Source organism: Mytilus californianus, unplaced genomic scaffold, assembly GCF_021869535.1.
Source record: "Mytilus californianus isolate M0D057914Y unplaced genomic scaffold, xbMytCali1.0.p SCAF_22, whole genome shotgun sequence".
NCBI classification, from domain to species: Eukaryota; Metazoa; Mollusca; class Bivalvia; order Mytilida; family Mytilidae; genus Mytilus; species Mytilus californianus.
The window spans coordinates 1078691-1089898 of NW_026262671.1; the positions used below are offsets into that span (position 1 = coordinate 1078691).

General features: G+C 31.8%; 1 protein-coding gene across 1 annotated transcript; it reads left to right on the forward strand.

Annotated features, from left to right (window-relative positions):
• Window positions 1-420: 420 nt before the first annotated feature.
• On the forward strand, window positions 421-10062 carry LOC127732072 (phospholipase A2, membrane associated-like). Its single transcript, XM_052241127.1, has 6 exons — window positions 421-491; window positions 2968-3069; window positions 5190-5285; window positions 7212-7350; window positions 8368-8477; window positions 9753-10062. Exons 1-6 carry the CDS (start codon window positions 473-475, stop codon window positions 9881-9883), a joined length of 597 nt encoding a protein of 198 aa, XP_052097087.1. The 5' UTR covers window positions 421-472; the 3' UTR covers window positions 9884-10062.
• The last annotated feature ends 1146 nt before the right edge of the window (window positions 10063-11208 follow it).

The following is an 11208-nucleotide window of genomic DNA, read 5'->3' on the forward strand; positions in this document are numbered from 1 at the left end:
TAAAACAAATCAACACCATTTTCCCTGTTTCTGGTTCCCAATTTGGTCTACTGACAAGTATGCTTAATTTTTTTGGTTGCGATACAGATGATGATCTACAGGGGAAATATCCAAAATACGACAAATTCAATGTGTTTGCCTTGTACTTATGTCGTAATCGGTTTACAATCCCTACGTAGTTTATGACATTAACCTTGAGGATTATTATCAAGACATTTAATGTGTGTTGAAATACCTGAATAAATATATGTTTAAGTCACGATCAATGACTATATTTTGAACTTCATTGTTTTTTTTTTAACAAAAATCTAATTATATTACAGGCTTTATATTTAGAATGACAGGTGACTACAATCGTGAGCTTTAAAACAACATTACATAGACACAACTTGGGCACATTTTCTTTTATATTCTTAATCATAGACATCACCTATTTTTAAAGAAATCTGATATTGCAGGGTTAATATTACGAATGACAGGCGACTACAATCGTGAGTTTAAAAAACAATACATAAACAAAACGTATGCACATTTTCTTTTATGTTTCGATTCATTCATCAAAATCACCGGTTTTTAAATGGGACAGTTGATAAACAAAATATTTTTTAAAGATTACATTATACCATAGAGAAAAGGTAAGACTTATTAACTATCTTCCTATAATAACGATAGACTCCATAACATCAAAAAGGAAATGAACGTTTCAAACGCCCGTCGTAGAGGAAATGTATTGCGGCATACATTCTGATCGTTAATGAGCAAAAGCATGCTTTAATAAAATTTCATGAACCGTGTATGGAATTCATAGAATTATTTTAATCACTGTCTATTAAATAAATTTTGAGTTTGTCTGTTTAGACTTGCTGTAATTTAACATGTATATGGAGGCAATTGCCGGTTATTATTTCGATTTTCAAATTCCAATTGGTCATTAGCCGGTGCTAAAGTCAGATTGTCTTCAATTGAAATCATGGTAATACAATTTCGGTATTTGAAAGGATTCAAAAATTTATAACAATATCTAAAATAAGGCGATTTACCTATGTTCAAATCTCGTAAATCGATTAGGAAGAGAAAGATAACAAACAAAACCTGAGGGAATCTCATGAACTCGAAATGAAGTAAGACCGGTTGTGTCGACAGGGAAAATAAAGGCAACAGTAGTATACCGCTGTTCGAGATTCATAAATCGATTGAGAAAAAAACAAATCCGGGTTACAAACTAAAACTGAGGGAAACACATTAAATATAAGAGGAGAACTACGACACAAGAGAAACACAACATTAAAAGGTAACACACACAGAAACAAACTATAATATAACAATGGTCATTTTACTGAATTGGTACAGGACATTTTAAGAAAAAAATGGTGGGTTGAACCTGGTTTTGTGGCTAGCCAAACCTCGCACTTTTATGGCAACGTCTCCTGCTATGCATGCATCACCCGCTATGCAAATATATTCTACGTCAAAATAAGGAATAGGACACAATCGGTAAAATTACAGATCAGACAACTATATCTTAAGTGGTACCTAAGACTACAGGGAGATAACTCTGTAAAAATCAGCTAAACGTTTTAATTATGTTGTATTGTTAAGGAAATATTAAGCTTCTCAATGATCAAAATAAGTGTTTGTCAAACTGCTATATAACCAAAGAAATTTTTCTGATAAAGTGGTTGGTTCAAAATTTTTGAAATTTTTATATTTTTGTCAAAGGGTCAAATTAAACATTTTGTCAAAATTTTATGAAAATTAAACGAGCCAAATTAATATTAGTCAAGGTGTTGGGTACCACCTTAAGATCTGAGACAGCGCTATGTATGAATAATTCTTAACAAAACTGAGATTGTCTCCCTTTGCATAGAAAATTACATGATGTATAATTTTATTTGTCCAAGATGCACCATATACCTCTATAAGAATTGTAGAAGATCCAATCTTGAGGAAGAGAAAGACCACAAATTGCTATATGGCACAAACAATCAAGGGTAGTCTGTGCTTAACAATCAGGTGACTCCTTATTATAACTAAACAGTCATGCTGATTGCCTTTAAATGATTGATTTGAAATCTCTATATTCAACGAAAATTGGAATTTGATAAAACATTAAATATAAATAAATTTGAAGGGAGCGTTATTAATGGTGTCATCTGTTTCGATTGATAGCAGTCATGTTGCATTAGTTTGTAATACAGTTTAAAATTTCAGCTTTGATTTAACAATAAACATAGGGGACAACCTATCACTACTGATTTGAGACCCACTTTAACACCAATGAGAAAAAGTTTTAGTACAAACTATATGATAACAGTTTCTTTTGGTCATATGTCTCACCTATTTAATTTATATTTAAAACATATTAATTGAGTACCATTCTTAAAAAACAGTTTTGATCACTTATATAGCAGATTTTTCTGACAATGTGTTACAACTAATCCCGATCAAAAACTTTCTCTGTGGACTGATGATCCAAAGAAAGCTCTTTCTTGTCTACAAATGTACGAACAATCATCTTCGTCTTACTAGTGTTTGTTTTATATACTGAATATCTTCATCTTTGTAAGTTAAAAAAAAAAATCAAGGCATTACTGTTTTTACTGAAACAAAGGCATTCTTCAAATCTTTTAATGTTAAAAAATGGCAACAGTAGTATACCGCTGTTCGAAACTCATAAATCGATAGAGATAAAAACAAATCCGGGTTACAAACTAAAACTGAGGGAAACGCATCAAATATAAGAGGAGAACAACGACACAACAAAAACACAACATTAAAATGTAACACACACAGAAACGAACTATAAAATAACAATGGTCATTTTCCTGACTTGGTACAAGACATTTTAAGAAACCGTCTGTAAAGATCATCACTAGTTACAAAATATTTCAATTTATAAATCTTCAATATTTTGTATTAAATTACCATTATTATTTGTACAGTAAAAACAATCATATTACATTCTAGATGATTTAAAATATTTGACCAGCAGTTATAAAAACGGTCAAACAATGGACAGCATGCGTGGTTTAGTTTTGGTGCTGTTGGTGGTATTATGGATTTCGGGAGGTAAGTTGGATGAACTGATGGATTCTTATGTTCTGTCCTGGTCTTGGGAAGAAGATTTCTAAGACAGCTGACTATTTTGCTTTGTTCTAATAGATATTAGAACTGGTCTCAACTGTAAGAATATAGACTGGGTTTTTATTGACTACTTCATTGTGAGACAAAAACACGATATCTTATTTTACATTAACCAGAACGAGAAAGAGAAAAACACAAATCTAAGATCAAGAATAGATAGTTTGAACTTGTTGTATGAAACCCAACCCTTCTACTACTACTCTTGTTAATACATTTGCAGTTTATTTCTAAAAAAACGTTTTCAAATTAACTGCAAATGTGCATCTCAAATATTCCGTACTCAAATTCAGATGGCTGACATCATGTACATGTTGAACTTCATGTAATAACCATCAGATTATTTGGATCAAAATAGAGTATAGAAGCGTTTATAAATTAGCAATATGTTAAACCTTTACATTGTAAACATTTACACAAACTGCAAACACAAGTTGATGTAGTAAATGTTATAAACATTATATTTCATTCAAGAAAACATACTAATGATAACAGTATTTACCAAAATATTGGACACTACAACAGTCGATCTCGATTGGTCTTGATAACCTGACTGTGTACTGTACGAGCACAGCATGAGCGGGATTAAATCCAATTTAGGTGCGCATAAGACCTCCTTTTTGTCTGGATTTTGCTCATTGTTGAAGGCCTTACGATGACTTATAGTTGCTAACATCTACGTAATATAATCTCTGGTGGACAGATGTCTCATTGGCAATAAAATATCATCTCTACTTTTATATAAACGCTTTACTCGGGTTTCATAAAGGCCCATCATCAACTTACTAAATGAGAAAGAATGATAAGACGACAGTTTTGGCACATTGAGTTAAGGAAAATCAAAAGTATTATACATCTAACACAAACAATCGTTAAAATGTTCAAAAGACAATATTCTGTTGGACCTCAGTATTTCTATTTTCAAATGTTGTCTTTCATATTGGCATTAAAGCTTTATAATTCTTATATTTAGTTCAAAACAACAAAAACTGCAAAAAAAAACCCAACACATTTTGATATATTAATTTTTGGATATGAGCAACAGCGTTACCCAAATAGATAATCTGCTATAAAGTGTATCTTACAAAAAGGTTTATGTGTGTAAAAGCTGTTGCTCGTATATATTTATTTACATATATTGAGATCAAATACTTAAATTTCGACATGTTTATAATGTCGTAGTGACATCACATGGGACCTTTCTGAAATTAAGTGTTAAGTTCATTATTAACTTGTTGGGGCCTCGGTGGCGAAGTGGTCTAAGTAGTTCAACTACTGTATCACTAGCCAGTCAACACTGAAGTTGTGAATTCGAATCCCGCACGAAGCAGGTGCACTCGACTCCAATCCTAATTGACTAGGATTGTCAGTTTTCCTACCGAAGGTTGGTGGTTCTCTCCGGGCACTCCGGCTTCCTCCACCAATAAAAACTGACCGCCACGAAATAGCACAATAGTGTTGAAAGTGGCGTTAAATACCAATCAATCAATCAATATCAACTTGTTAATTTATCATTAAAGTAACATTTTGAAAGGCTTGACTCAGTTAATTATTCATGCTATTTCAAGGCAAAATAATGGCTTTTATTATAACTCCTCCTTTGTTAGATTTAAGGATGTTCGCTACTTTTGTTTTTGAAATTTTGCTAGATATTCGGAATCCTCTGGTTTTATCCATCTATTGCCAATAACAAATTTTGCCCGCTTACCCCTACTTTTCTTTCATAATATTATTACATATAATTTTAAAAGCCATATTTGGAAAATCTTATAAAATCCTTGTTATTTTTTCAAAGTTTTTGAAATAAAAAAGGTGTCAATGTTAAATGTATGAAAAATCTAGAGAGAATCATTTCCCACCAAATTTTCAAAGGCTTATATCTCGAAAACAATCACACGGACACTTGAAATTTTCTGCTTTTTCAGTTCTTTTATTTATAAACTATTGATTTATAACAGTCTTTTAAAAAGCCTGTTAGTTTGAAAGAGAATAGCGAACATCCTTAACTGTAAAACATTATATTTAATATCTGTATCTTCTTTATACAGCTGTATACGTTGCAGCAAGAGGTATTACACATGCATTGATATGGAACTATGATGGAAATAATGCAATGGACAAAAATCAAGATTTGATTTTACCAGGTATTAGTGTGTAATAAAATATACAAAAGAAATCTTAATTTTAAACGTACGTACAATTCATTAAACAAGATATGTCTGTACCAAGTACTTATACATGCATGTAAAAACCATACAGGAAACAAGATCTGCATTGACAAGGTATCTTTGTACAATACAAGAAACAAGATATATTTTTCTAAGTACTTATGTGCTAATACAATACAAAAGATATATCTTTAACAGTTTCGTATAACACAATTATAAACTAGATAAGTTTGGCCTGCGATCGTCCCCGGTTTTTGGTAGGGTTCGTTTTACTCAGTCTTTATTTTTTATACAAACATTTAATATTACAGGATTTATATTTAGAATGACAGGTGACTATAATCGTGAGCTTTAAAACATTGTGTACATAGACACAACTTGGGTACGTTTTCAAACCATTCATAGACATCACCTATTTTTAAAGAAATCTGATATTGCAGGGTCAATATTAAGAATGACTGGCGACTACAATCGTGAGTTTAAAAAAACATACATAAACAAAACGTATGCACATTTTCTTTTATGTTTCGATTCATTCATCAAAATCACCGTTTTTTAATTGGGACAGTTGATAAACAAAATATTTTAAAAGATTGCATTATACCATAGAGAAAAGGTCAGAATAATTAGCTATCTTTCTATAATAACGAGAAACTCCATAACATCAAAAAGAATTTAACGTTTCAAACGCCCGTCGTAGAAGAAATGTATTGCGGCATACAGTCTGATTGTCAATGAGCAAGATCATACTTTAAAAAAATTTCATAAACCGTGTATGGAGTTATTTAAATCACTTTCTATTAAATAAATTTTGGGTTTGTCTTTTCACACTTGCTGTAATTTAACATGTATGAAGGCAATTGCCGGTTAATATTTCGATTTTCACATTCCAATTGGTCACTAGCCGCTGCTATAGTCAGGTTTACTTCAATTAAAATCATGGTACAATTTCGGTATTTGAAAGGATTCCAAAATTTATAATAATATCTAAAATAAGGCGATTTACCTATTTTCAAATCTCGTTAATCGATTAGGAAGAGAAAGATAACAAACAAAACCTGAGGGAATCTCATGAACTCGAAATGATGTAAGACCGGTTGTGTCGACAGGGTCAATAAAGGCAACAGTAGTATATCGCGGTTCGAAATTCATAAATCGATTGAGGAAAAAACAAATCCGGGTAACTAACTAAAACTGAGGGAAAAACATTAAATATAAGAGAACTACGACACAACAGAAACACAACATTAAAATGTAACACACACAGAAACGAACTATAATATAACAATGGCCATTTTCCTGACTTGGTACAGGACATTTTAAGAAAAAAATGGTGAGTTGAACCTGGTTTTGTGGCTAGCCAAACCTCGCACTTTTATGGCAACGTCTCCTGCTATGCATGCATCACCCACTATGCTAATATATTCTACGTCAAATGTTGTGTTTTGTATACTCTAATTTGTCTTTTGGTCTTTTTCTTTTCTAGCCATGAGTTTTTAATTTATTTCCGACTTATGAGTTTGAATGTCCCTTTTGTATCTTTTGCATTTCTAGTGACCAGTTTTGCTCATTGTTGAAAGCCGTACGATTACCTATAGGTTTTAACATCCACATCATTTTGGACGGCTGTCTCATTTCCAGTCATACCACATCTCCTAATTGTTATCTAAGATAAGTCATTTTCAGGAACATGTGCATAATACAATAGAAAATATGTGTCTTTTGAAAGTACTTATGCTCACTATTATAAAAGAAGATAAATCTGTTCCATGTATTTATGCACAATAAAATAAACAATGTATGTCTTCTGCAGTTGGAACACGTTAACACATGCAGTTAATGTTTACTTTATTTCTATAGTAAGCTGCTATTGAACTCCTTAATAACTTATTCATATTGTAGATGACCTCAAAAATATTCATCGAATTCACTCTTTACTCAAAACTAAGTCAGAAGATATATATTTTGCCGATAGTTTGAACAAGTATGGATGTTGGTGTGCACAAAATGGAACTAGCAATCCTGTTGACGAACTAGACAGGTATAGTACTGTTTTTATTTTGTTTCTTTAAATTCATTTAAACTATTTGCAACCATTGGTCCCCTGAATGAATTTCATCAACGACTTTTTAAGTCTCAGAAAAGCCAAACAAAATTTAAAACGTTCAGATTTTGGTCTAGTAGCTGGATAATCGTAAGAAATTAGGACGAAACAGTGACATTCATTTCAATGTAAAAGACACTTATACCGGAAATTACTTTAATTGAGCGCGGTCAGGAACAATCGCTTGGAAACAAGATAAGTAAAAGAATCAAACGAAGTAGACTTAATTATAACTATCAAATAGAAAAAGAAATAGTATATTAAAAAAGAGGCGAAAGATACCAAAGGAACAAAGAAGGTGCAAATGTGACGATTAAAAACATAAAACACGACCAAAAAGAAAAACGAGAAAATATGAATTGTTCGGAGGTGAAAACAGTTCCAGTTTCAAAAGGCGGAACCCATCATGTCGCTCACCTACGTAAATAAATTCGTTAAACAGCATTGACAGTGAAGCATGATTTGTTTTCCTGTGGAAATCACCAAATGAAATAGGTTAAGAATAAAGAAAATGCAAAGAAAAGAATAACCAATATATGCAAAACGATTACCAGAACAAGAAAAAACGAAAACAACACGCTATTAATTTCATGCATCCGAAGCGCTTGTCTGGATTAAACTTCATCAAGATCGCTCAAAGCCGAATATTTGAAAGCCGAGGATGTATAAGACCCGAATTAGATGAAGAGCTTTATAACCAAAACGTACTTAAAGAAAAATAAACTGCGCTAGAGATTGGCCTGAAACTGTAATAACATAAATTGTGCGCTTGAAATGTATCCATTCTTTTTTTCTTCATGAAATTCAAATTTCATATTCTTTGGCAACCAATGAAATATGGGAATAAAAGATGGGGTGATATAAACGTCAATCAGACATCAACCCAATGACTAAAATATTCAAAACACTTTATACTTAAAAATGAATTCTAAATATACACCTTTTTCTACTTAGATGCTGTTTAGAGCACCAGATGTGCCTTAAAAAGATATTATTAAACGGTTGTCCAGTGTCATCTAGATATTACGTCTTTAAACAGTGTTTTGACTCAATATTGAAATGTAGTTAGTTAATTTAGATACTATACAGTAAGTTCCAACTTTGATTAATTGATCGAAAGGTTTCTTTTTTCTTCCTCTGGACAAATCCAAACAACTTTCAAGTTTTCTCTCAGTGCTGCACAAACCAATAACTATAGTTTGAACTTACGTGTATGATCGATATCAGATACACAAAATATGCTTAAATTGAAAGAGGTTGTTAAAATGATATCTGTGTTAGTATGACAATTTTTGTTTTGTTCGGTAAACATGTCTTTTTAATACATTTGTGATAGATTATACCAGATAGGAAATTGCTATTGCCCAGTATTTTCGTAGTTTTTAATTTAATTATATGGTGGATACAAGTGTGCTTTATATAAAATATACTGTGATATTTAAGTCGGGGGAGATATTCAACGTTTTATTTGACCAATCTATTGTATTCACTGTTGAATATTTATTACTGAGAGTAAATTAAAAAGATAGCAGATTCCTTGGAATTATAGTACATGCCGTATTATGTATTTCTTCACGATGGACCCTCAAAACAACAATGGTTTCATTGGCTTATTGTTTGCGTAACGTTTCGTTGCAACTATATCATTCATATTAAAGATAAGAACAAATAAACATTAAAAACGATATGTAAGTTTTTCTAAGTTTGTATACGCAATGAATGGTGGACAATTTCGACTGCAAGTAGAAAACGAGCGATTATACGAAATAGGAAATAACTTGTTCACCTTACCACAAGCCATATTCAAACTCTTAAAGGAGATGTTGTAACGATTCTTTAGCGTACAGTAAATAATGATTTATTTTCAAACTCCAATTGATTTTGTTTTTATTAACACAATAAAGCATACATTGTGACTTGAACAAGCACATAAAGAGTGTGACCGGGTTGACAAATGTTAGGGTGCTAAACCTTTCTGTTATAGTGGTATTACAGCCAAACTTATGGAGAAAAAAGAAATTCAAAAGTAAAGAGTTTGACAAAAATGTCTATAGCTAAAGCAACTAAAGTAATGAAATATACACAAAGTATCGCTCACTCTGTAGTTGCAGTTTCTAAATGCTAGTTTAAAGCAAAATTTCGAGTCATATACCATATTTTTCCATACAAAAATATCATTTAACGTACCTTGTATTTAGACTTCATGGAAAATCTCAATTCAATCCTGAAAAAGATTCAATCCTGAAAAAGATTCTATCCCTTTGAATATTCTCTAACTTGACTGTTATATTTATTATTCTTCAGACAATTTTTTTTATGCATATCTTTCTTCTCTTCAGCTGATAGGGATCAGTGCAAACATCAATTCTGTATGTGTGATATCGAGGCAGCTGACTGTTTGTCAAACAGGAAACTTTATTTTAATCAACGATGGAAGGAAGGAAATAAAGCTTACTGTATCAAGATATGAATGAACGGCCAACTAATTCGAACAATGAAAAGACTATGCCTATAAGGTCTGGTTCTCTGTGGAACAAAAGAGTCTTTCTCTGATAATCATTCTTAATTTATTCGAGTTTCTAATGTCTATATTTTTTCCTTTGTTATTAATATTACAGATTCCTTTATATTCATAAAAATATAATTTTGTTTGTTCTTTTTTTCTTTTGGGTTGATTTTTTATGTGTATATATAAAGAGAGAAGACATTGAGTTTTGCCATTAATCGAAATGAAATAGACAACGCGATGATCAAAATAAAAAAGACGAAATCATAAACAATAGTCCACAGAACACTACACAAAAAACTTATGATTGGCTAATACGAGTTCCACAAAAGTACAGGGTATGTTGCTCTGATAATCATGCGCGTGTGGTGATGTCATAATCGAGACAACAGGCATTGACTTGTGGTACGAATAGTGGTACAAATGGTGTGACAAATCGATGGTCATTTATGATTGAATTGATTTCATTTGCCTGATATGTTCTTTTTTTTTGAAGATTTTTATATCCAATTAGTAGAATTATAACAATTTAAAAGTAGCATATGTAAATGGATAAGGCTATATTTTTATGGTTGACGAGGCACGGAAGGATTAGTTGTTATAATTTACTAGTTCAAATTCCTCGCAAATTTTAGAGTTTATCGACTTTCAATCAACTAAAAATATTTGCAAAAAAGGCGGCGAAAGATACCAAAGAAACATTCAAACTCATAAGTCGAAAATAAACTGACAACGCCATTGAAAAAAAAAGAAAAAGACCAAATGACAAAGGACAAACAAAAGTACACAAGACACAACATAGAAAACTAAAGACTGAGCAACCCAAATCCCACCAAAAACCGGGGATGATCTCCGGAAGGATAAACACTTGTGGCACCTGTCGTGTTGCTCAAGTAATTACAAACCGGTGGTTAGTCTAATTCGGTAGGTCACATTCTGGAAAAGGAGGACAGGATTGTGGTTACAACGATTGGAACTTATCTGTCGTCATCTGTTAAACAGATATTCCATAACGGTCAATGAACTCGTGATGGCGTCCGTATAATTAGGAGAAGCCAATGACATTAAAATTTATTGTTCAGTCTTTTAAAAGCTTTTCACATCAAAAATACCGTTTCAGATCCAAATTGGTTTACTAGTAGTGTATTTAAGAAAGATAAACAAGAGAGTAACATTCTAAAAGACAAGACTTTCATTTTGATGATGGAGATCATTTGATATTTCTCAGATATTGTGCAGCAAATTTACAAGAGGAGTGGAAGGAAAATGTTCCAACTGTTTTATCAAAT